At 45.5% G+C, this 20,182-nt stretch overlaps 2 protein-coding genes across 2 annotated transcripts; one reads left to right on the top strand and one right to left on the bottom strand.

Moving 5' to 3' along the window:
- Nucleotides 1-5,069: 5,069 nt before the first annotated feature.
- Nucleotides 5,070-10,051, bottom strand: LOC123167010 (adenylyltransferase and sulfurtransferase MOCS3-1). Its single transcript, XM_044584847.1, has 11 exons — nucleotides 9,698-10,051; nucleotides 9,536-9,628; nucleotides 9,372-9,427; nucleotides 9,005-9,069; nucleotides 8,770-8,844; nucleotides 8,598-8,676; nucleotides 8,347-8,385; nucleotides 8,156-8,264; nucleotides 7,635-7,753; nucleotides 6,773-6,892; nucleotides 5,070-6,044 (listed from the first exon to the last, which is right to left on the bottom strand). The coding sequence occupies exons 1-11, from the start codon at nucleotides 9,978-9,980 to the stop codon at nucleotides 5,655-5,657; spliced, it is 1,428 nt and encodes a 475-aa protein (XP_044440782.1). The 5' UTR covers nucleotides 9,981-10,051; the 3' UTR covers nucleotides 5,070-5,654.
- A 143-nt stretch (nucleotides 10,052-10,194) lies between these two features.
- On the top strand, nucleotides 10,195-13,834 carry LOC123164558 (zinc finger CCCH domain-containing protein 40). The gene is made up of 4 exons (XM_044582088.1): nucleotides 10,195-10,410; nucleotides 11,018-11,287; nucleotides 11,724-11,947; nucleotides 12,727-13,834. The coding sequence occupies exons 1-4, from the start codon at nucleotides 10,306-10,308 to the stop codon at nucleotides 13,619-13,621; spliced, it is 1,494 nt and encodes a 497-aa protein (XP_044438023.1). The 5' UTR covers nucleotides 10,195-10,305; the 3' UTR covers nucleotides 13,622-13,834.
- Nucleotides 13,835-20,182: the final 6,348 nt, after the last annotated feature.

The raw sequence follows: 20,182 nt of genomic DNA, 5'->3' as shown, positions 1-20,182 counted from the left end.
ATTTCTAGTGGTGTAGTCCATGTATTTTTGTGATCTCTGTGGTGACTATAACAAGCTTGCAAAGTAGGCCCCGTAATATTTCTGATTTCAGGGACATAGTGATTTCTCAAAGTCCTTGTCTGCTGTAATTTTGTTGCCATGTAAACTTGATGCTACAGAGAGATCCATGCATATTTTGGAGATGTTCAGTAAGGATGTTTTGTAGATACAGTTGTAATTGATCCATTTCTGCAATTGTTTGCAATTATGGAGTGCCATAGCATGACTCAATCTTGCTCTACTTTTGCTATAAAATATTTCTGGCAGATTCTTAACATGATATGCAATTTTGCCAAGCTTATTGTAGTTGATCCATACATGCTATGCAATTGTTCTTGCCATGAATAGCTTCATAAACATGCCATCTTGCTGTAGGTATGCTTTGTTTGTCATGCATTGCTCTGTAGTGAGTGCATCAAGCTCACAAAGAGGCCTACATATTAATATTTCTGCCATGCTCTGTTTTCTGCTAAGTCTGAAACCTGATAACGAAACTTGCTATGTTTACATGCTTGCCATCATATCTTCTGGTCCTTTTTGGCTTATGGTCAGTAAGGGACTTTTGTCATGTGCATTTAGTAGAACACTGCCATGCCTTGTTTTGCTATGTTAAGTTCCTGTAGCATGTTGATTTCGTGCTCTGAACATTGCCACCTGATGCTGATTTCTGCCATGTCCAGTTTTTCACCAAGTCTGTGAACCTGTAATCTTTTGCACTTTTGCCATGCTTGTTTGAGCTTGATATGTTGTGAACTAGCAGTAGCTCAGTGTTCATCTTTTGTCAAGCATCTCCTGTATATTACTGCCATGTGATTTGTTGCTATGTTGGGGTGCTGTAGCATTGTTGCCTGTTGCATTTTAAGTGCTATCTTGCTGTTTATCGCAGATTCGTGTCATTCTTGTTTTGCTTGCCATTTGCAAATCGTGCATCCGTTTCCGGTGATCTTTATATCGATTTCGACCGAAATCACCTCATCTTTCCAGTGGCATGCTTGGTTTTCCAAGTTACTGCCATGTTCATCATTTTCCTTCCGGAGCACGCATATGCATCGCATATCATATCTTGCATATCATACATGTTTTGCATCATGTTGCTTGTGCATTTCTCGTGGTTGATTGTGGTTCCGCTTGTTTGTGTTCTTGTCTTGGGTAGAGCCGGGAGACAAGTTCGTGAACGAGGAACCTGTCGAGTACGCTTACGAGGATCAAGCTTTCGACAACTCTGAGAATCTTGCAGGCAAGATGACCACCCCTCGAAATCACTTCTATCTTTGCTTTGCTAGTTGTTCGCTCTATTGCCATGCCCCGCTACCTATCACTTGCTATATCATGTCTCCCATTTTAGCCATGTCAGCCTCTAACCACCCCTTCCTAGCAAACCGTTGTTTGGCTAAGTTACTGCTTTTGCTCAGCCCCTCTTATAGCGTTGCTAGTTGCAGGTGAAGTTGAAGTTTGTTCCATGTCGGAACATGGATATGTTGGGATATCACAATATCTCTTATTTAATTAATGCATCTATATATTTTGGTAAAGGGTGGAAGGCTCGGCCTTATGCCTGGTGTTTTGTTCCACTCTTGCCGCCCTAGTTACTGTTATACCGGGATTATGTTCCTTGAGTTTGCGTTCCTTACGCGGTCGGGTGATTTATGGGACCCCCTTGACAGTTCGCCTTGAATAAAACTCCTCCAGCAAGGCCCAACCTTGGTTTTACCATTTGCGACCTATACCTTTTTCCCCCGGGTTTTCTAGAGCCCGAGGTTCATCTTTATTTTAAACCCCCGGGCCAGTGCTCCTCTGAGTATTGGTCCAAACTGTCAGTCGCCGGTGGCCACCAGGGGCAACTCTGGTCTGGCCTATCGGAAGCTTGGACAATCCGGTGTGCCCTGAGAACGAGATATGTGCAGCTCCTATCGGGATTTGTCGGCACATTCGGGCGGCTTTGCTGGTCTTGTTTTACCATTATCGAGATGTCTTGTAAACCGGGATTCCGAGACTGATCGGGTCTTTCCGGGAGAAGGTTTATCCTTCGTTGACCGTGAGAGCTTATGATGGGCTAAGTTGGGACACCCCTGCAGGGTAATATCTTTCGAAAGCCGTGCCCGCGGTTATGAGGCAGATGGGAATTTGTTAATGTCCGGTTGTAGATAACTTGTCACTTGACCCAAGTAAAATACATCAACTGCGTGAGTAGCCGTGATGGTCTCTTCTCGGCGGAGTCCGGGAAGTGAACACGGTCTGTGTTATGTATGACGTAAGTAGGTGTTCAGGATCACTTCTTGGTCATTGCTAGATGACGTCCGTTCCGTTGCTTCTCTTCTCGCTCTCATTTGCGCAAGTTAGCCACCATATATGCTTTTGCCGCTGCAGCTCCACCTCATTGCACCATCCTTTCCTACCAGCTTAAATAGTCTTGATCTCGCGGGTGTGAGATTGCTGAGTCCCCGTGACTCACAGATTCTACCAAAACAGTTGCAGGTGCCGACGATGCCATTGCAGACGATGGCGTCGATCTCAAGTGGGAGTTCGACGAGGAACGTGGTCGTTACTATGTGTCTTTTCCTGATGATCAGTAGTGGAGCCCAGTTGGGACGATCGGGGATCTAGCTTTTGGGGTTGTCTTATTTTCATCTGGATTTTGACCGTAGTCGGTCTATATGCTTGTATTTTGGATGATGTATGATGATATTTATGTATTGTGTGAAGTGGCGATTGTAAGCCAACTCTTTAGCCCATTCTTGTTCATTACATGGGATTGTGTGAAGATGACCCTTATTGCGACAAAACCACTATGCGGTTATGCCTCTAAGTCGTGCCTCGACACGTGGGAGATATAGCCGCATCGTGGGCGTTACAATGGTGGTCTGTGAAGATATTCACATTGAAGACTATGACATGAGAAGACATCGCATGAAGACTATGGAGTGCGAAGACATAGTTGTTTCGTAGTTTCCTTTTCTTCTTTGTCGAGTCATAGGAACCACCGTACTGTTAAGTGGGGTCCAAGTGAACAAAGTCAGAGTGACTGATGTGATGCTCAACCAAATCCTATGTCTTCGAGCGAAGACAATGAGAGCAAATCTTATCCAGAGCTGGATGAGTCAGCTTTACTTGTAGCCCAAGTCAAGCTGCCGCGTGTGTTTGAAATCTGACTGTTGGACACGTCTCAGTTCCTTAGTGACCCAGGGTCATTTTGGACAAATCAGGTCGGGTTGCCTCCTGGCTATAAATAGCCCACCCCTACACCATAAATTGGTGGGTGCTCAGAGTTAGTGCACGACTTTTGTCGTTTGAGAGCAACCCACCTCCGAAGCATTTGAGAGAGATCTCCTTGCGAGGACAAAGCCCAAAACACCCAAAGCTAAAGAGTGTTAGGCATCACTGAAGTCTTTCTGTCCGCGTGACCTGAAGACTTGTTACACTTGAGGACTGTAAATCCTCCGGCCGGTTAGGCGTCGCGTTCTAAGCATCCAAGAGTCATTGTGGATTGCCGGTGAACGAAGTCTGTGAAGGTTTGGAAGTCTACCTTGAAGACTTACCAGAGTGATTGGGCGAGGACTAAGTGTCCTTAGCTCAAGGGGAATAAGGTGAAGACTCGGTCTTCTGAGTTGAATCTCAGCCTCCGTAACCAGACGTACAGTTGTCACAGCAACTGGAACTGATCCAACAAATCCTTGTCCTCACCAAGCAACTGGTTCTATCCTTTACCTCTCTTTACTTACAGTTTGTCTTCGTGAAGTCATTGCCTGCTTGCATGATCTGATTGTCTTCACTGTGTGAAGACTGTTGTTGTTTGGCTTCATACTATCTTCCATCCTGATCCATACTACCTAGCTGCTAATAGTCTTCGTGCTTTCACTTCATTGCTTACTTGACTATGGCCTGTCTAGTGTAGTCTACCTTCCGCTGCATATCAATAGGTTTATTTCTACTGTTTGTCTTCAAAGCCCCCGTGTTTTGAAGACTTCCATAAAAATCGCCTATTCACGCCCCCTCTAGTCGATAACTAGCACTTTCAGACACAGGTAAAAATTTCCTGGTATACTTCTTTTTTCTCTGCAGCTTTCCCAAATAACATGAGCTCACTTTTATGGAAATTAATTTGAAGTCTAGACATCTGCTCAAAAGCACAAAGAATAAACTTCAAGTTTTGTGCACTCTCTGGATCATCTTGTAGCAGGAAAATTGTGTCATCTACATACTGCAACATATTAACTCCTCTATTATCTCCATTCCCTAAGACCCCTTTTACTATATCATTATCTCTAGCAGCATTCATGATTACAGCTAGAGCATCAGCTGCTATATCAAACGGCAGTGGTGACATCACCACCCTGCCTCGGACCTTTAAAAGTTTTAAAGTAAGGTCCAATTGTATCATTGACTTTCACCCCCACATGTCCCCCATCATAGTTTTCATCACCCAATCACACCACTGTTGTTTGATAACTTTGGTGTAGATAGTATGATGGCTCATCTGACATCTCCTTTTGTATTTATTTTTTCATTTTTTGCAGGCTTAAAATGATGAAAAAACATGTCAATGGATTTCAATTCTCCTGGTTTTACACAGATGCATGAACAAGAGAGGAGAGCTTAGTTATTTTAATAATACCTTTGTCGTTGTTTCCTTGTTCATGCTCATTCCCGTGGTATAAATGAACATCGATACCTGTAGCCATGTAGCGCACAAACAAACTGTGCACTCATGAAAGGTATAAGTACTTTGCTTGATATATATGAATATCTTACAGGATCATGAGGATTGGACACAAGGAATTATTACAACAAATAAGCAGACAAATGATGCTAATCTCAGTAAGTCACACTTGTTTCTTCAATTGAATTTGACCCCCTTGTATTACTAGATAGATACACCAATCTCTAGTGTAAGGAAATGTGAGAAGAATTCAAAAGTGCATACAATTTTGAACGTATCGACATGGTGTGTATCTACCATGCTACAAAATTCCACAGAGAAGTCAGGAGACCTACAAGAAATTTTTGAGATGGACACAACAGCAAAAACACTATTCACAAAATATGTTAGTCTATTCACGACAGAAATTATCCTTTTTATTACACGATGCATGACTCAAATTTGAACTCAAATTTTTGTGGCACGGTACATGTCAATTGTGTAACCCACTAAGGCATCCAAACTCTTTAGGCTGCGCTCCAACGGCAGCAGCACCACATGAACGCTATTCGTTATGTTTTCGCTGGACCAGGTTTCAAAGAAACTTGGTATACTAACAGAATAAATGATCTCCCTGACGGCTAGAAACCATCAGGGATGGCAACAAAAACAGACAGGAACGCCTCACTTCAGGCATAATGACAACAGTAATACACCTCGACGATGACAACCAGAAGTTTACAGGAAACACCTTCCGCAGAAACTTCACCAAGGCGCCTCGCGCCTGTATACCTGCTGCAGTGTCTTACTACAACTCCACAAGATCTTTGGAGGTAGCAATCCGGAGTTTCTAGACTTACAGCAACAAATTACAAGATAGCTCAAGTAAGCAACGCCACACAAAACAACGGTCTCAAGCTGGACGCTCATGTCCAGTATTAAGGCTGGAACTTCGGCAATAAGCCCAAAATGCACTTCGCTAGTATGCGGGGAAATCAGGATCGACGTCATGTGCCCAAGACTGCAGGCCACCGACTATGTCCTTGGCGGAGTGAAAGCCCTTCTCGCGGAGAAGCTGGACAGCGCTCTGTGAGTCGTTGCCTCTTCTGCAGACGACGTACAAGGAAGGCTGTTTATCTGAGGCGGCGGAGGCATCCATAGTTTCCTTCATTGAGGTCTCGAGCATAGGCAGCTTCTCCTCCAGAACGGAGAGTGGTATGTTCAGAGACCGGGAAAGTGAAACTATTTGGAAATGATGAGCAGGCCGTACATCCAACAGCACGTGAGGTTCCCCCTTGTCGATCAGCCCTTTGTACTCTGTACAAGTGATGCGGGCACTTTCTGGTAGCAGGTTCAGGGTCGGTGCCGTCTGCATTAATCATAACAGTATGTGAAATTTCATAGCTTCACAACCTGGAACAAGAACTAAGTGATCCAGAAGAAACTAGTTTAGTACTCCCTCCGTTCCAAAAGAAGTGTCGCTGCTTTGGGACGGAGGGAGTATTATTTTGTTTGGCACTGCACCTTTGTTTTCAGGGAAACTAGAGAAGCACTAAAGAAATATGAATTCCATGTAAGAACTTACTGGCAACATGGCATTCAGCTTGCTTACTGTGTAAGCTGGTTATCAATGGTGGCCAGTCCATGTGACACCCAGGCTCTCCCGAAAAAGAAAAAAAACTGGACTTGGACTGCTCAGTACTCACATACCCATATTTCAACTCAGGTTGTAGAGCTACTGAGGGTGCTCGTTAAATGCTTTCACTGCACATCTGTACTGGACTATCACTCCACATTTGTGTATGGGACAATGGATTAGCCAAAAATTGCCAAGTAGGGAAACCCAGTTGGTTTGCAGTGCCATGAGCATTTCCTATAACACTTGCTAAACACTAAGTGCTAAGTTAGCATTAGAGTTCTACTCTGTAACTCACATGTGATTAGAGTAACAAGAAAATAGTCGAAACATGCAATTCATAGCTCCCTTTGTTTACACAAAATGCCGATCGCATTAAAGACAAACTATGAAGTCAGTGTTCTGAAGCCCTCTTAAGTATTAAAAGCAAACCAGAATCTCAATACAGAGGGAAAACATACCTTGTCAGACATTGGGGATTGTGTGAAGGTCTCATAATCAAACTTCTGAAAATCTTCTTGCGTGAAAACTGAATTTTCTGCACAAATGGTACAAGTAGGCGAGCTTCCTCGAATCTTAACCTGCAGAAATATGCAGATTCGATAATGAAATATATAGAATTTGTTTAGTATGAAACAAGCATAATATAAAGTAACAAATTATAGGCAGGTTTGAACTTGTCCTGTGCAAGTTCATCCTCAAACAATTGATACAACTTCAGAAGATCATACAAGGCTAATGACAGTTTGCGGGATCAGGGGAATATGCTTAATGATCATAATCTACTATGCATATCCCAATCCAACTGATTCTCTTACAACTTGTAACATATGGTACAAAAACCTACATTGTTTAAATTGCCACTTTCAGGGCTGAAGTCAGCTAGTAGGATTGGCCAGATGAACATAACCCACTTGCCATATTATAAATATGACTAGCAGTTTGATTATATGATAAAATATACTAAAAATATTTAAGTTGGAGGCAGACAGTATATGGCGCTTGTACCCATTATTTGAGCTGCAGCAGCTGTAAATATAAGAGTAGACTTATCATGTTCAAAATTTGCGAGTACACTGAGGACTGGACAGCAATTCTAATTTTTCCCTTGTCCAAAATGCAAATGAAGTACAATGCACATATTCATGGATGACTCTCAGGTGGAAAAGTGAAATTTCCTTCCTAATTATTTGTTACACTCCTAGTATATGGAACGGGTATTACAAGTAGCAAATAACACCTCACTGTATGCAACACAGTATGGGAAAATTAATAGATTTACAGGCGCATAAGCTGTAAATGTTCAGAAGTAGAGTAACATACAATTCGAATACGAGCAGATAGCGCGTCAAAGAGCAGCATTCTTCCACTTAGAGGTTCACCAACATCACTTGCAACCTTTATAGCCTCTAGGGCTTGCAGGCAGCCAATCACTCCCGGAACTAGTAAACAAAAAGTAGTGAGCCTACAGTACGAAATTAGTTATGAAAAAAGAAGATATGAAGTCAATATTGCATATGATTAGCACATCACAGACCATCCTATTTGCTGCCAAATAAAATAATTTACAATTACAGTAGTAAATGCATGCTCTATCTAGAAAAAAAGCATTGTTATACAAAAAACAATCTAACATTGTAGTCACCCGATAAATAACCTAATTTAGAAACAGTGTAGTGTTTGATGAGTAACTTAATTATTTGTGTTTTTAATTGTTTGTGCAACAGAAATTTGGGTACGCATACATACCCGGACAATGTTTACAGTGAAAACTACAGTTCATATTTCAACTGCTGCAGTTTGCTGTTGTTATGCCATGAAGCATGATTTACTAGAGTACTTACCAACCCCAAGAACACCGCTGTCTGAGCATCTCTGGCAAGCTGCCACTGGTGGTGGATTTGGGAAAAGACACCGGTAGCATGGGCTTCCGTTATGATGATAAACAGTCAACTATTCAAGACATCAGCAAATGAATAAAAAATACTAAGTCGGACTATAAAAATACAAGATCTTTTGCAAGAAGCAACTTTACCTGTCCTTCTAAACCTAATGCTGCACCAGATATAAGAGGCTGCATGAATAAAATAACAGTTCAGAATTTGATCAACGAAAACCAGTGCAAATGAAACAAACATAAATATAGTGGTGCAAGCTAATAAATAAGAAACAACAGCCTGGCAGAAGGCTTGCTAACAACTAACATAACTTAACAGACAATCAGGATTACATTGTGAAGTACTTAGAGCACCATTGTTAACAAAAGCCAAAAACAAAATGTGTTACCTTGTTTAGCAATACACAACAATCACTGATCATGTACCGCGTAGGAAGGTTGTCAGTTGCATCAACAACTATGTCATATCTGTGACAATTTAGTGCTGAAAACAGGGGTATTCATTGTTTTTAAATATATGTAGTGTTCATTTGCTGATCACATCACATTACTAAAGGATACTTCCTCACAACCTCCAAAGCGTTGCTTGGCTTCAAAGTATGATGATGTTCTACCACCTTAATAGATGAATTAATCCTGATTTCACAATAACACAACTGAAATTAGTTACACAGTAGCCACAAATCTGCAAGAGCTTTTTTTTGCCATAAATACTATTTAAAAGGGGATACGACCACATTCGCAAAAAAGATGGGATACAACCATACAAAGAATGGCTGAAAGAACAGTATCTTACGCGCGGCAAGTATCAGCTGCTGACTTCACTTTCGATCTTCCAATGTATGCTTCTTGGTGGATTATCTAAGACAACATTCAAATATTTAATATGAGGAATAGTATGCCCCGTCACTGTTAAATACTTGAAATAACAACCAATTTTTGATGAGCAGTCATGTTCAAAAGGTCCACTTTTATCAAGCAAAGTGGCTGCATAGCTAACACCCCGAAAAGTGAATGAGAATACTTTGCCTACTTCTATCATTCAGATATATTTCTTAGATAGACAGATAGCATGATCGCCAGCATAATTCAGAAGGTAGATTAATATAAAGATAAAAGAATAGGAGATAAGAGGAGCAAAGCAAATCCCAAATTATTCATACCTGTCGATGAAGGTTGTTAAGCTCAACATCATCACCATCGACAATGCCCAAGACCCCTAGGAGGATAGCAGGTTACAGGAAAGCAATGCGTCAGTGACAGCAAGAAGAAGGACCCTGCACACGGCTTCAGTCCAGCAGCAAGAGGGACAGGGCAGGAGCATTACCAACACCGCAAGCTGCTAGATACAGCGCCACGGGCGAGCCCAATCCTCCGGCGCCGACCACCAGAATCGATGACCGGGAGAGCTTCCGCTGGCCTGTCACATCAGAGAGCAGGCTCATCGAGCCGCGCCGAGCAGGTGCAGAGTTGAGCTGAGCTGACTAACCTTCGACCCCGAAGTCCGGGAGGAGGAGGTGGCGGCTGTACCGGTAGATCATGTCGGCCGGGAGGGAATCGGCATGCGCCAGCCCAGGGCGCGCCTGGCACGCGCCGCCACCGCCGACGCACCCGCCGTCTCCCACCCCCGCCTCGGGAGAGACCGGAGCGGCGGAGCCGGCCTCGAGCTCCGACTCTAGCAGCCGTATGCGGGCGTCTAGCTCGTCCCTCTCCGCCCGCAGCCTCTCCAGCTCCCTGCTCCTCCCGCCGTCGCCGCCGCCGCCGCCGTTCATCTCGCCGTAGCTCGACACCTCTCTACCCGGTCGCCCAAGCCGCCGGCCGAATTAACTTTCTCTAGTGGGCCGCTAAACTAACTGCCCAATATTGGCTGACTATCTGGGCCCTTGGCAATCCGTATGTCGGTCGGGCCTACGATGCAGAAGCCGACTAAGGCCCGGATGACCCAAGCCCATTTAAATAGAGGCAGGAAGGCAGCCAACCCAGAAAGAGAGCCCGGTAGCGCGTCGTGGTCGTCTAATCGAAATCGAGGTCTCGTCCCGTGCGCTCTCTTCTCGCTCTCGCTGCGCCTCGGCGACTGCATCGGCGGCGGCGGCGGCGATGGCGCACCGGCTGCTGCGGGACGCGCAGGCCGACGGCTGGGAGCGGTCCGACTTCCCCATCATCTGCGAGTCATGCCTCGGCGACAACCCCTACGTCCGCATGGTACGCGTCGCGCACCCCAAACCCTAACCCTATCTTGTCGATTCGCGTGCTCGGTAGCTGGTGAGGCGGCGTCGGCGTTTGAGCGATTTGGTGCGCGCCGCCGCTATCTGCTTGGCACGGTTGTTGTCTCTACGTTGGGGAGTAGATCGGAGTCGAAGCTAGGCGTCTGTTCCGCTGCCGTGCGCTTCGATTTGTGTTTTTGAACTTCTCCGCGTTTTAGGATTTTTTTTACCTTGATGAAATAGAATCGAAATCAATAGCTCGGGGCTGAATTGGGCAGATTGGTTCTGTTGTTGTAGTTGCCACGTTTTAGAAGTTTTTACCGAGTATCCATCGGTAGCTTGGTGTGAATTACATGTGTGGTTGCTTACCTGTCCCCGCCGTTGTATCTATCTATGGATAAATTAGATGTAAGCAAGTTAACTAGCAAAACAGAAGAAGAAGGCATCACTCAGATGGTGTAGGGGTACAATTCAACATGCAGTTGATGTGAAAACATCTGCAGTTAAAGCTTTTTTTGTTGTTTCTATGAACTGCTCCTTGTTCTGTATTGCTTCAGTTCATTGCAAGACGGATTATTTACCAGTTTTCTTGTTTGTGTTGGCAGCTGAGAGCTGAATATGACAAGGAATGCAAGATCTGTGCGCGTCCTTTTACCGTCTTCCGTTGGAGACCTGGTCGGGATGCAAGGTACAAGAAGACAGAGATCTGCCAGACGTGCTGCAAGTTGAAAAACGTCTGCCAGGTCTGCCTTCTGGACCTTGAATATGGTCTGCCAGTTCAGGTTCGCGATACTGCACTCGCGATCAATTCGAATGATGCAATTCCAAGGAGTGATGTTAACCGTGAGTACTTTGCAGAAGAGCATGATCGTAAGGTATGTTTTTATTTTTCATCACAATCTTGCTGCCATCATTTACTAGATGTGATTTTGCTTATATCTAGATGTATTTTTAGTTCTAGATACATCTATTTTCTATCCATTTCTGCGACAAGTAATTTGGGATGGAGTGATACTTAACTTTCATATCTACTGCAGTGAATATGTCTATAATCACTCGTTTTATGACAGGATGACACTAAAAACCAAATTTCATTGTGACTTGCAATGGTCTACTAAAACTTAGTGAGATGGATGCGCTTAAAGTATATTGATAACTAATAACCACAATATCTTTTAACTGTACTCTGATTTTCCATACTGCCTTGTACAATTTATCTGCTTATGTCACCCATGCTCAACTTCTTGTGCCTGCCTCTTGAATCTATGATTAGTTCCTCCGAATGGAAGTTCATGCTTTATATGTATGCAGGCTGCAGCTGGCATAGATTATGACTCTTCATATGGGAAGGCCCGTCCAAATGATACCATTCTGAAGCTTCAGAGGACTTCACCATATTACAAGAGGAACCGAGCTCATGTTTGCAGTTTCTATGTGCGGGGTGAATGTACAAGAGGTGCTGAGTGCCCATATCGCCACGAGATGCCTGAGACAGGGGAGTTATCCCAGCAGAACATCAAAGATCGCTACTATGGGTATGTGATTTTATTGTGCCTACGAAATTGAGGTATATGCTTTTAGTTCTCTGCAATTTTTCCGTATAGCATTGACAGGTAGTTTATTCATAATCATCACATATGAGTTAAAACTTCCTGTAGCAACCTCAGATTAGCTTTTAGACATTGACATGTTGCTGTACCTTGTTTTCTGAAATTGAGTGTCCTTGAATATATATAATGCTTGTCTGCATTTACATTTGAGTATTATAAAGGATTAGTATATTGCCAGTTCATATGTCCATAATATTGCATACTTCTTTTAGAGTGTCCGGCAAGAACCATCATATCATGCAATGATTCTCCTTTAATAGCCTTGTAGTTGGATCTTAGCCGACTTATCCAAATAAGCAGATTAATCTCCCTTCCTCTGTTGTTTTGACCTATAGTTGCAAGTTATGTTTAGAGTATGATGTGATTGCACCACTAAACTCAAATCTCTTTCATGTTTTCTGAGGATGGAAAAAGCAACTACAGGATTAATAAACCTGTAAACTTGTATGTGGCTAATCTGAATTTGGGCATTAACTGAAGAAAATTATCGTACATCCATTTATCTGGGGATTAAAGCCGTCTAAACTTGGATAAAAACTGAGCTTGTAGCTATTTAAAATGGTGTCTAGACCTAATTGAGCTTCCGTTATACATATTGTAGATCAATTGCTCCTTCTTGTTGACTCTTGAGTGAATATCTTGATGTGCACACTTCACTTAAATCTTTGGTTTGGTTTCTGATGTTCCCTTCTTACTCTTTACAGAGTTAATGACCCAGTGGCTCTCAAGCTTTTGGGTAAGGCAGGTGAGATGCCATCTCTGCAGCCACCAGATGATGAGACTATAAGGACCCTCTACATTGGTGGACTTGATAACCGAGTCAGTGAGCAGGATTTGAGGGATCAGTTTTATGCACATGGTGAGATTGAATCCATCAGGATGGTAATCCAGCGTGCTTGTGCATTTGTCACATACACAACAAGAGAAGGTGCTGAGAGAGCTGCAGAGGAGCTAGCTAACAAGCTGGTCATCAAGGGTGTGCGCCTGAAGCTCATGTGGGGCAAGCCTCAAGCCCCAAGGCCAGATGATGACGAGGCTGGGAGGCAAGGCCATGTATCCCATGGAGGATTGCTCCCTAGGGCTGTCATATCCCAGCAGCATAGCAGCGACCAGCCTCAGCCACCTGGGATGGAGGGCCAACAGCAAGTGGCACCACAAGGATCAGGCTACTTCAACATTCCACCACCGCCAGCGGTGGATCAGAGGATGTACCCTTCAATGGATCCCCAGAGGATGGGCGCTGTAGTCAGGTCGCAGGAGGGCGATGGCAGCAAGCCAGGGCCACAGCACGCCGGGCAAGCTCAGGCGTCAAGCAGCTCAGGACAGGGCTATCTTATGCGTCCGCCGCTGCCGCCTTACTACCAGGGTGCTCAGTACCCTCCATACTACCCACCCCCACCATATGGCGGCGGTTACATGGCTCCGCCTCGCATGCCGTACCCACCCCAATATCCACCATACCGGCCAATGCTGGCGCCCCCAGCGCAGCAGCCACAAGGGAGTTCATCCCAGCAGCCGGCACCAGTGCCGGCAGGGCAGCAGCAGGCTCAAGCACCTCCTGCTCAGCAGCAGCCACCGGCGGCGGCAGCCCAGAACTGAAGAAGCGGAGGATGTCAAACAACTGCAGGTGATTGTAAACCCCTGGCTGGTTTTACCGGCTTTTGTATTCCCAAAATTTGTGATTAGCAGTTAAACCTTTCGGAGTGTTGTTGCTTATCTGGATCTATTAAAACTGACAGCTATAGTGGGTTTTTATCGAGCCACTAGATTTTTTTTGTCACCTGGGATTAATTGCTCTTTACTCGCAAGTCTTGCCTTGATGTCTTCATAGTTGCAGAGTACAGGAGAGCTTTTGGTACCATGTAATATTTCTGAATGGGTTAAGTTAGTTTTTTCTGGTTACTTGGTTTGTGATATCAGCTTATAGTTGATACTCGTGCATTCGTGCACGCTGTGACCAAGCAGTTAACTTTTGCTTATTGAAATCATCACCAGTAAATGTTATAGGCCAGGCCAAATTCGAAGTACTAACATGTTTTTTTAGTCAACGGTCTGGCTTAATTGATAAATTAGAAGAGTAAGTACATCAAATCGAACAAAAACAAGGGGATTCCGCTCCCCTGACTTTGTAGTCAGGACCGTAACTTAACTGCTCCATTCACTGTCCAGTACTCTGCATTCTCTGCTAGCTGCTATGGACGTGCTACTGCTGCTACCTAAACTAAAACTTCAGAGAGAAGAAGAGCCAGGCTTCTGCAACTGAAGCTTCAGAGAAGAAGACAACGAAGATTGTACGGTTCTTTGGTACTAAACGAAGCTGGCATGGTGTGAACAAATATGAAACAACACGGATCACCGGACTGAATGTGCTCTAAAATTTTGACACTGAAAACTCAGACGCGGCAGCCGGTGCAGTGACGAAACAAGTGATATCTTCTCAACGAAGCAACTTAAGAAATACTGACAGAGCTCCAGGCAGTGTTTCTGAATTCATGGTGCCCAAAAGATGTCTTCAACAGTTGATAGAGTTGGTTAGCATTAAACTCCAGTGCTAGAAATGTTTTTGAACGCAAAAGTAAGGGGAGGAGTATTTTCATTTCTCGTAGGAATTTTTTCAGCTGATAGTTGATCATATGACGTGCCCATCTTTTTTCCTTGCTGCTTGGTATAACAACTCAGAAAGCTAAAACAGAGCACTGCAACTTAATTCATTTGTATACTATATTGCAAAATGATATTATATTATGGGACGGAGGGAGTACCTTGGTGGTTGTTCGTACTGGTGCTCCAGCCCTAGCTGGGTTTTTCTTTCTTGTCTTGTGTTGCCCATCAATCCAAGTATTCTTTCTCTTTTTTTTTCGAAACGGAAGTTTTTATTTCTCTCTGAATGAACTCAGGTGTGCAGTGCTCAACACATCATTTGATGCCTGAGTCCCACTGCATTATATGTGCATGCATTCAACAGTTCCTCGACTTCCTTACCAACGCTATCAAGTGCATTATGTTTGTTGGTACTATGAATTTGACAAAAAATCTTTCTTATTATGTTTCATAAGAAACTTCTTCCTAATAAGGTGTTTGAAGTTTGCTCTCTAATTCCAAGGGAAAATCTCGTTGGCCCGTAACACAAGTTCGCTTATGAGTCGAAACAGGACCTACTGCGGTACTGCCTGGGGTAGTGGGGTGGGCTGCATATTATTCGAAGGCGCATGTAATCTTTTCTTTTTCCTTTTTTCATAGGTAAGATAGTTGCTAATTTGGAAGAGATATAATAAAACTGGCTCTTAATGGACTAGAAGCCGGCGGCAACCCAGAACTGAAGGAATAGAAGGTGTCAAACACTGCAGGCGATTGTAAACCCTTATTTGTGATTAGCAGTTAAACCTTGGCAGTGTTGTTGCTTATCTGGATCTAAAACTAACAGCTATAGTGGAATTTTACTGAGCCTCGAGATTTTATTTTTGTCTACTGGGATTGTTCTTTACTGCCAAATCTTGCCTGGTATCTTTATCATGCAGAGCACAAAAGAGCTTTCAGTATCACGACATATTTCAGAACCTTGGTATCTTTAGGGGGCTAAACTTTTGCTGTTACTTGGTTGCTGAGAATTTTGTAAACCTGATAAGCCAAGCATTTGGTGAAACACGCACCACGTAAAATAATAGAGCTGTTGTGGCTATGGGATAGGTTATGTATTTTGTTTTGTTTTCTGAAAACAAAAGGCAATACATTCTCTGAATCACAGTCTGAGTGTCTGCATTACTTACTAAAACATAAAGGAAGCAGGATCATAAATAATTGAGTGAAAAAACAAACATAGGAACTGATTATGATGACATGATCTGAACATCTTAGATCCAAAATGCCACGGGACCTTCAGCGACGAAACAATTAGTGGTTGCTTTAGGCACTTTGTAGTAGTGCACCTGACGGCTCTTGCCGGTCGTGAGGTCTCCATTATTGTCATGGCTGAGAGAGAATGTGGTCAAACGATACAGGCGTCGGCATCCCGGCGGTAGGCGCAAAACTCCATGCTCATCAATGAGGGGCTGATGATCAGCTGTGTCGTCCTCATCATCCTGAACGTAGACGCATAGCACGAGGCAGAATTTGCCATGGCACCCCATGTGCACGAGGGTAGCGTTTACATGCCTCTTGGCTGGGTCGTCGTCGCTGAACAGCTTCTCCTTGCAGAGCTTCCACTCAGGGGCACGGTCACCGTTGTCGGAGCCGGGCACGGCGTAGCAGCAGTAGAGTTGGCCGAGGGTGTCCGGGTCATCGGAGAGCCCGACGAAGGCGTCGAGGTGCGGGTCAAAGTAGCCGCGGCCGGCCAAGGGCAGCGCCCAGTTGCCAAGTCGTTTCCACAGAAGCTCCTCCGTGTCGAAGGCGAAGGTGGCCTCAGAGGCGTCCTTTTTCTTGGTGCTGAAGAGGAAGGTCCGTCCGTCGGGGTGCATGGCGTAGGAGGCGACGTCGCGGGCATTGAATGGCGGCTCAGGGATATCTTGGCGCGACCACTCCATGCTGGAAGATCCAACCGGCGCCGGGGGGCAGCGCTCTTCCAGACAGAGCACCACGAAGACCTCCCGGCTCAGAATGAACAGCTTGTTGTTGCCGACTGGGAGGTAGTAGACGGATTCAGCGACAAGGAAATCCTGCCTGGGGCCAACGGCGACGCCCCGCGCGCGGACGTTGTCCAATATCAAGAAGTAATTGACGTCAAGATCCTCGGGACCTCCTGTATCCATCGCCAAGATCCTTGTGCCAAAGGCTGACGTCGATGGATACGCCGCCATGCGGCAGAAAGCATGAGGCAAACGCCGCACGGCGCGGCTTGGGCTGAGACGGCGGCCTGCTCGTGGTTCTCGCCGGCCAAGGGGTTACCTTGCGGATGCCGAATCCATGGCGCCAGTCGTCGAAGACGAGGCAAAGTCGCTCACGGCCGCCGCTTCGGCATCCTTTAATTTGTTCCTCCTTGCTCGTATACGTCGTCTTCTTGTAGATGGAGAGCGGGTGGGCAAGGTCTCAATTTTCCTTCCCTGGATTACTCGTAGATCTCATTCGTACAAGGCGAAGAGGGTGCAGCTAGCGGCAAAACATCAGACACTACCAGAATTTACCCAATTGCCGACGGCCAAATCTATGCCGACGGCCCCCGTCGGCATAGATGGATGTATCCCGACGGCCCAGGTCAGGCCGTTGGCGTAGAAAAGCCGTCAGCATACACAAACCTATGCCGACGGGGGCCGTCGGCATCCAAGTCAATATGCCTACGGCGGCCGTCGGCATAGAGGCGGCCGTCGGCGTACCTATGGGCCCGGCTACCCGGGCGGCGACATCCTTTGACGGCACGAAGCGGGGCCTAACGGTGGCCGTCTGCATAGCTATGCCGACAGCAAGGCCGTCGGCATAGCTATGCCGGCGTCATCGATCCGCGTGATCCGCCACATCAACGATCCGAAACGATCACCGGTCCGTGGGGTGGCATATCTATGCCGACGGCCGGCATAGGTCTGGCCCATGGACGGTGCCACGTCATCGATCCGCGCCATACGCCACGTCATCGATCCAGGGCTCTACCCTTCCGTGGCTGTGGCTATGCCGACGGCATAGATTTCTAATATTTTTTTCATATTTTATTTATTTTCTCTTTTTTCCTTTTTATTTTTTCCAAAATAATTAGATTAACTTAAATGTGCCTTATGTACAGAAAACATATCTCGATTATATATATATATATATATATATATATATATATATATATATATATCGATTGCCCCCTCACGGTTGTTGCGGGGTACCTTGGGGGTAGCAATGCCGCCAGGTGTTGCGGTGGGCCCTCCTACGGTTGTGGAAGCGTGGTGGCAGGCGCAGGCACCCGACACGCGGCTCCGGGGTGTGCCCCTCCCCTCACGTGGCAAGTCTATGCCGACGGCCTTGCCGTCGGCATAGTTCCAAACTAAGCCGACGGCTAGGCCGTCAGCATAGACCTGCCCCAGGAGCTCCCAGTGGCTGCCGCGTGGCAGGGCTATGCCGACGGCCTAGCCGTCGGCTTTGTTTGGAACTATGCCGACGGCTGGGGCGTCGGCATAGCCCTGCCTCAGGGGTGACGCCTGCTTGCCACGTGGCAAGCAGGTACTGCACAACACTTGACGGCGGCCGCCGTTAGGCGATAACGTTGCCGACGGCCAGGGCCGTCGGCATAGATGTACGACCACCGTCGGGATAGGGTCTATGCCGACGGCCTTTCTATGTCGACGGTTATGCTGCCGACGGCCCTATGCCGACGGGGGCCGTCGGCATAGGCCTGTCCCGACGGCTAGTCAGGGCTATGCCGACGGCCCTGGCCGTCGGCATAGGGTGCGATTCCGGTAGTGAGAGTGCGGCGGCCGCGGGCGTCATGGGATAGGTTTTGTTGGCATTTAGATCTAGGTTTTGTTGCTATATATCATCGCACGCTCGATTCCACCGATTTTTTTTCTTCTCTCAAAAACCGTATACGCCAATAGTAAATAGTTAGTGGTTTTTCTGGTTTTTGGCCACCACTATGTGTTTCTTCACATCATGGCAAGTAGTGTCTATGCATGACATTTTTTTGTACACAAACTTGCCATGATTGTTGTGCTTGCTTTTGCCTTCGACTTCCTATGTTTTTCTTTTTTCCTTTTTAGCTATGTTTTATACCATGGCAATTCTATGTTGCTTTTCCTTCAGCTATAAACTATTCATGGCAAACAAACCATGTTCTTGCCATGTTCACTTTTCCTAAGTTCTTATACTATACTTCAACCAACTGTTCACATGACAATTTTATTGCATTAACCATGGCAAATTCATTGCATTGACCATGACAAATTTATTGTGTTTGACCATGGAAAATTCACAAATGGTCACAAAGCAAATTGGCCATGGAAAATTTATTGTATTCATTTTTTCCATGATTCTTTTTTTTGAAACGGAGGTGCATAAGATTTGCCTCATCTATTAAATAAGGAGAGAATAGATTTTAGATTTTTACAAAACATCCCACGTAAGCGGCATGATTGCCATGATTCTTTTGACTTGACTACTTATGTTATGTTCAATTAGCACATATTTTTAGTTATGTTTATACCATGGCAATTCCAAGTAGTTGTCCTATTAGGTATAAACTATCCATGGCAATATCTTTCATGTCCTTGTCATGTTCACTTTGTAAGTTGTAATACTATGTGTTCAACAAACCATTTTACATGTTTTCTTTTTTGCACTAATGATGGCAAATTTAGTGTATTGACCATAGTAAATTCATCAAAGATCACATAGCAAATTGATATCATTTTGTTACAATAATTGGTGCCTAATGAACAGTTAGTTACATTATCACTACTAGGGAAAACCCTAGTAGTAGCGCGGGTAATTGCCTAGCAGTAGCGCGGGGGCCTTCGCTACTGCTAGGGCGCTACAGCTAACTTTTAGCAGTAGCGCGGGTGGTACCCGCGCTACTGCTACTTCTAGTAGGAGTAGCGCGATTGCCACCCGCGCTACTACTAACTAATTGAGAATTACAAAAATAAATTCCATCCATGGTGGCTGCTTCTCCTGGGCGTCATCGTCCTCTCCATCCATGGCTGCTACTGGTCCTGGAGGGGACGAAGTTGTCCATGGTGATGGTGCTTCGCCACCCAACTTGTGCCCGTGCCTCTCGTCTACTGCTACTACAAAAGAAGAGAAAATTATTAGAAAGAGGAAGAGAGAGATAGAGAGCAGTAGGAGGAGGAACTCACCGGTGGCCGCCGGAGTTGGAACCGACGCCCGAAACCCTAGATGAAGCCCGGTGACCTGCTGTTGCTTGTCGTCGGACCCTTGACCCGGCGAGGAGGTGCAAGTGGCTGCGTCCATGGTGGATCTGGCCGCCGCCATGGACGACGCTCTGCTGGTTTCCCTCTCCTTCCAACAGCGGAGAAGAAGGAGGATGGAGGGGGAGGGGAAGGGTCTGCAGTGCGAGAGGAGGTCGCCGGATTTGTGAGTGGCGCCGAGGTGCGAGGCCGGCAGTGGCGGTGGGTGAGGAAGGGAATCGCGGGTGGGAGGAGAAGGGGAATCAGAAGAGTGTGCGTTTGGATTTGGGCCTCCGCACGCTATGTGTACACATGTCTTGGTGGGTCGTTAGTAGTAGCGCGGGTT

Source organism: Triticum aestivum, chromosome 7D, assembly GCF_018294505.1.
Source record: "Triticum aestivum cultivar Chinese Spring chromosome 7D, IWGSC CS RefSeq v2.1, whole genome shotgun sequence".
NCBI classification, from domain to species: domain Eukaryota; kingdom Viridiplantae; phylum Streptophyta; class Magnoliopsida; order Poales; family Poaceae; genus Triticum; species Triticum aestivum.
The sequence above is the reverse complement of the archived record's forward strand: the minus strand, read 5'-3'. Positions and strand labels throughout refer to the sequence as shown.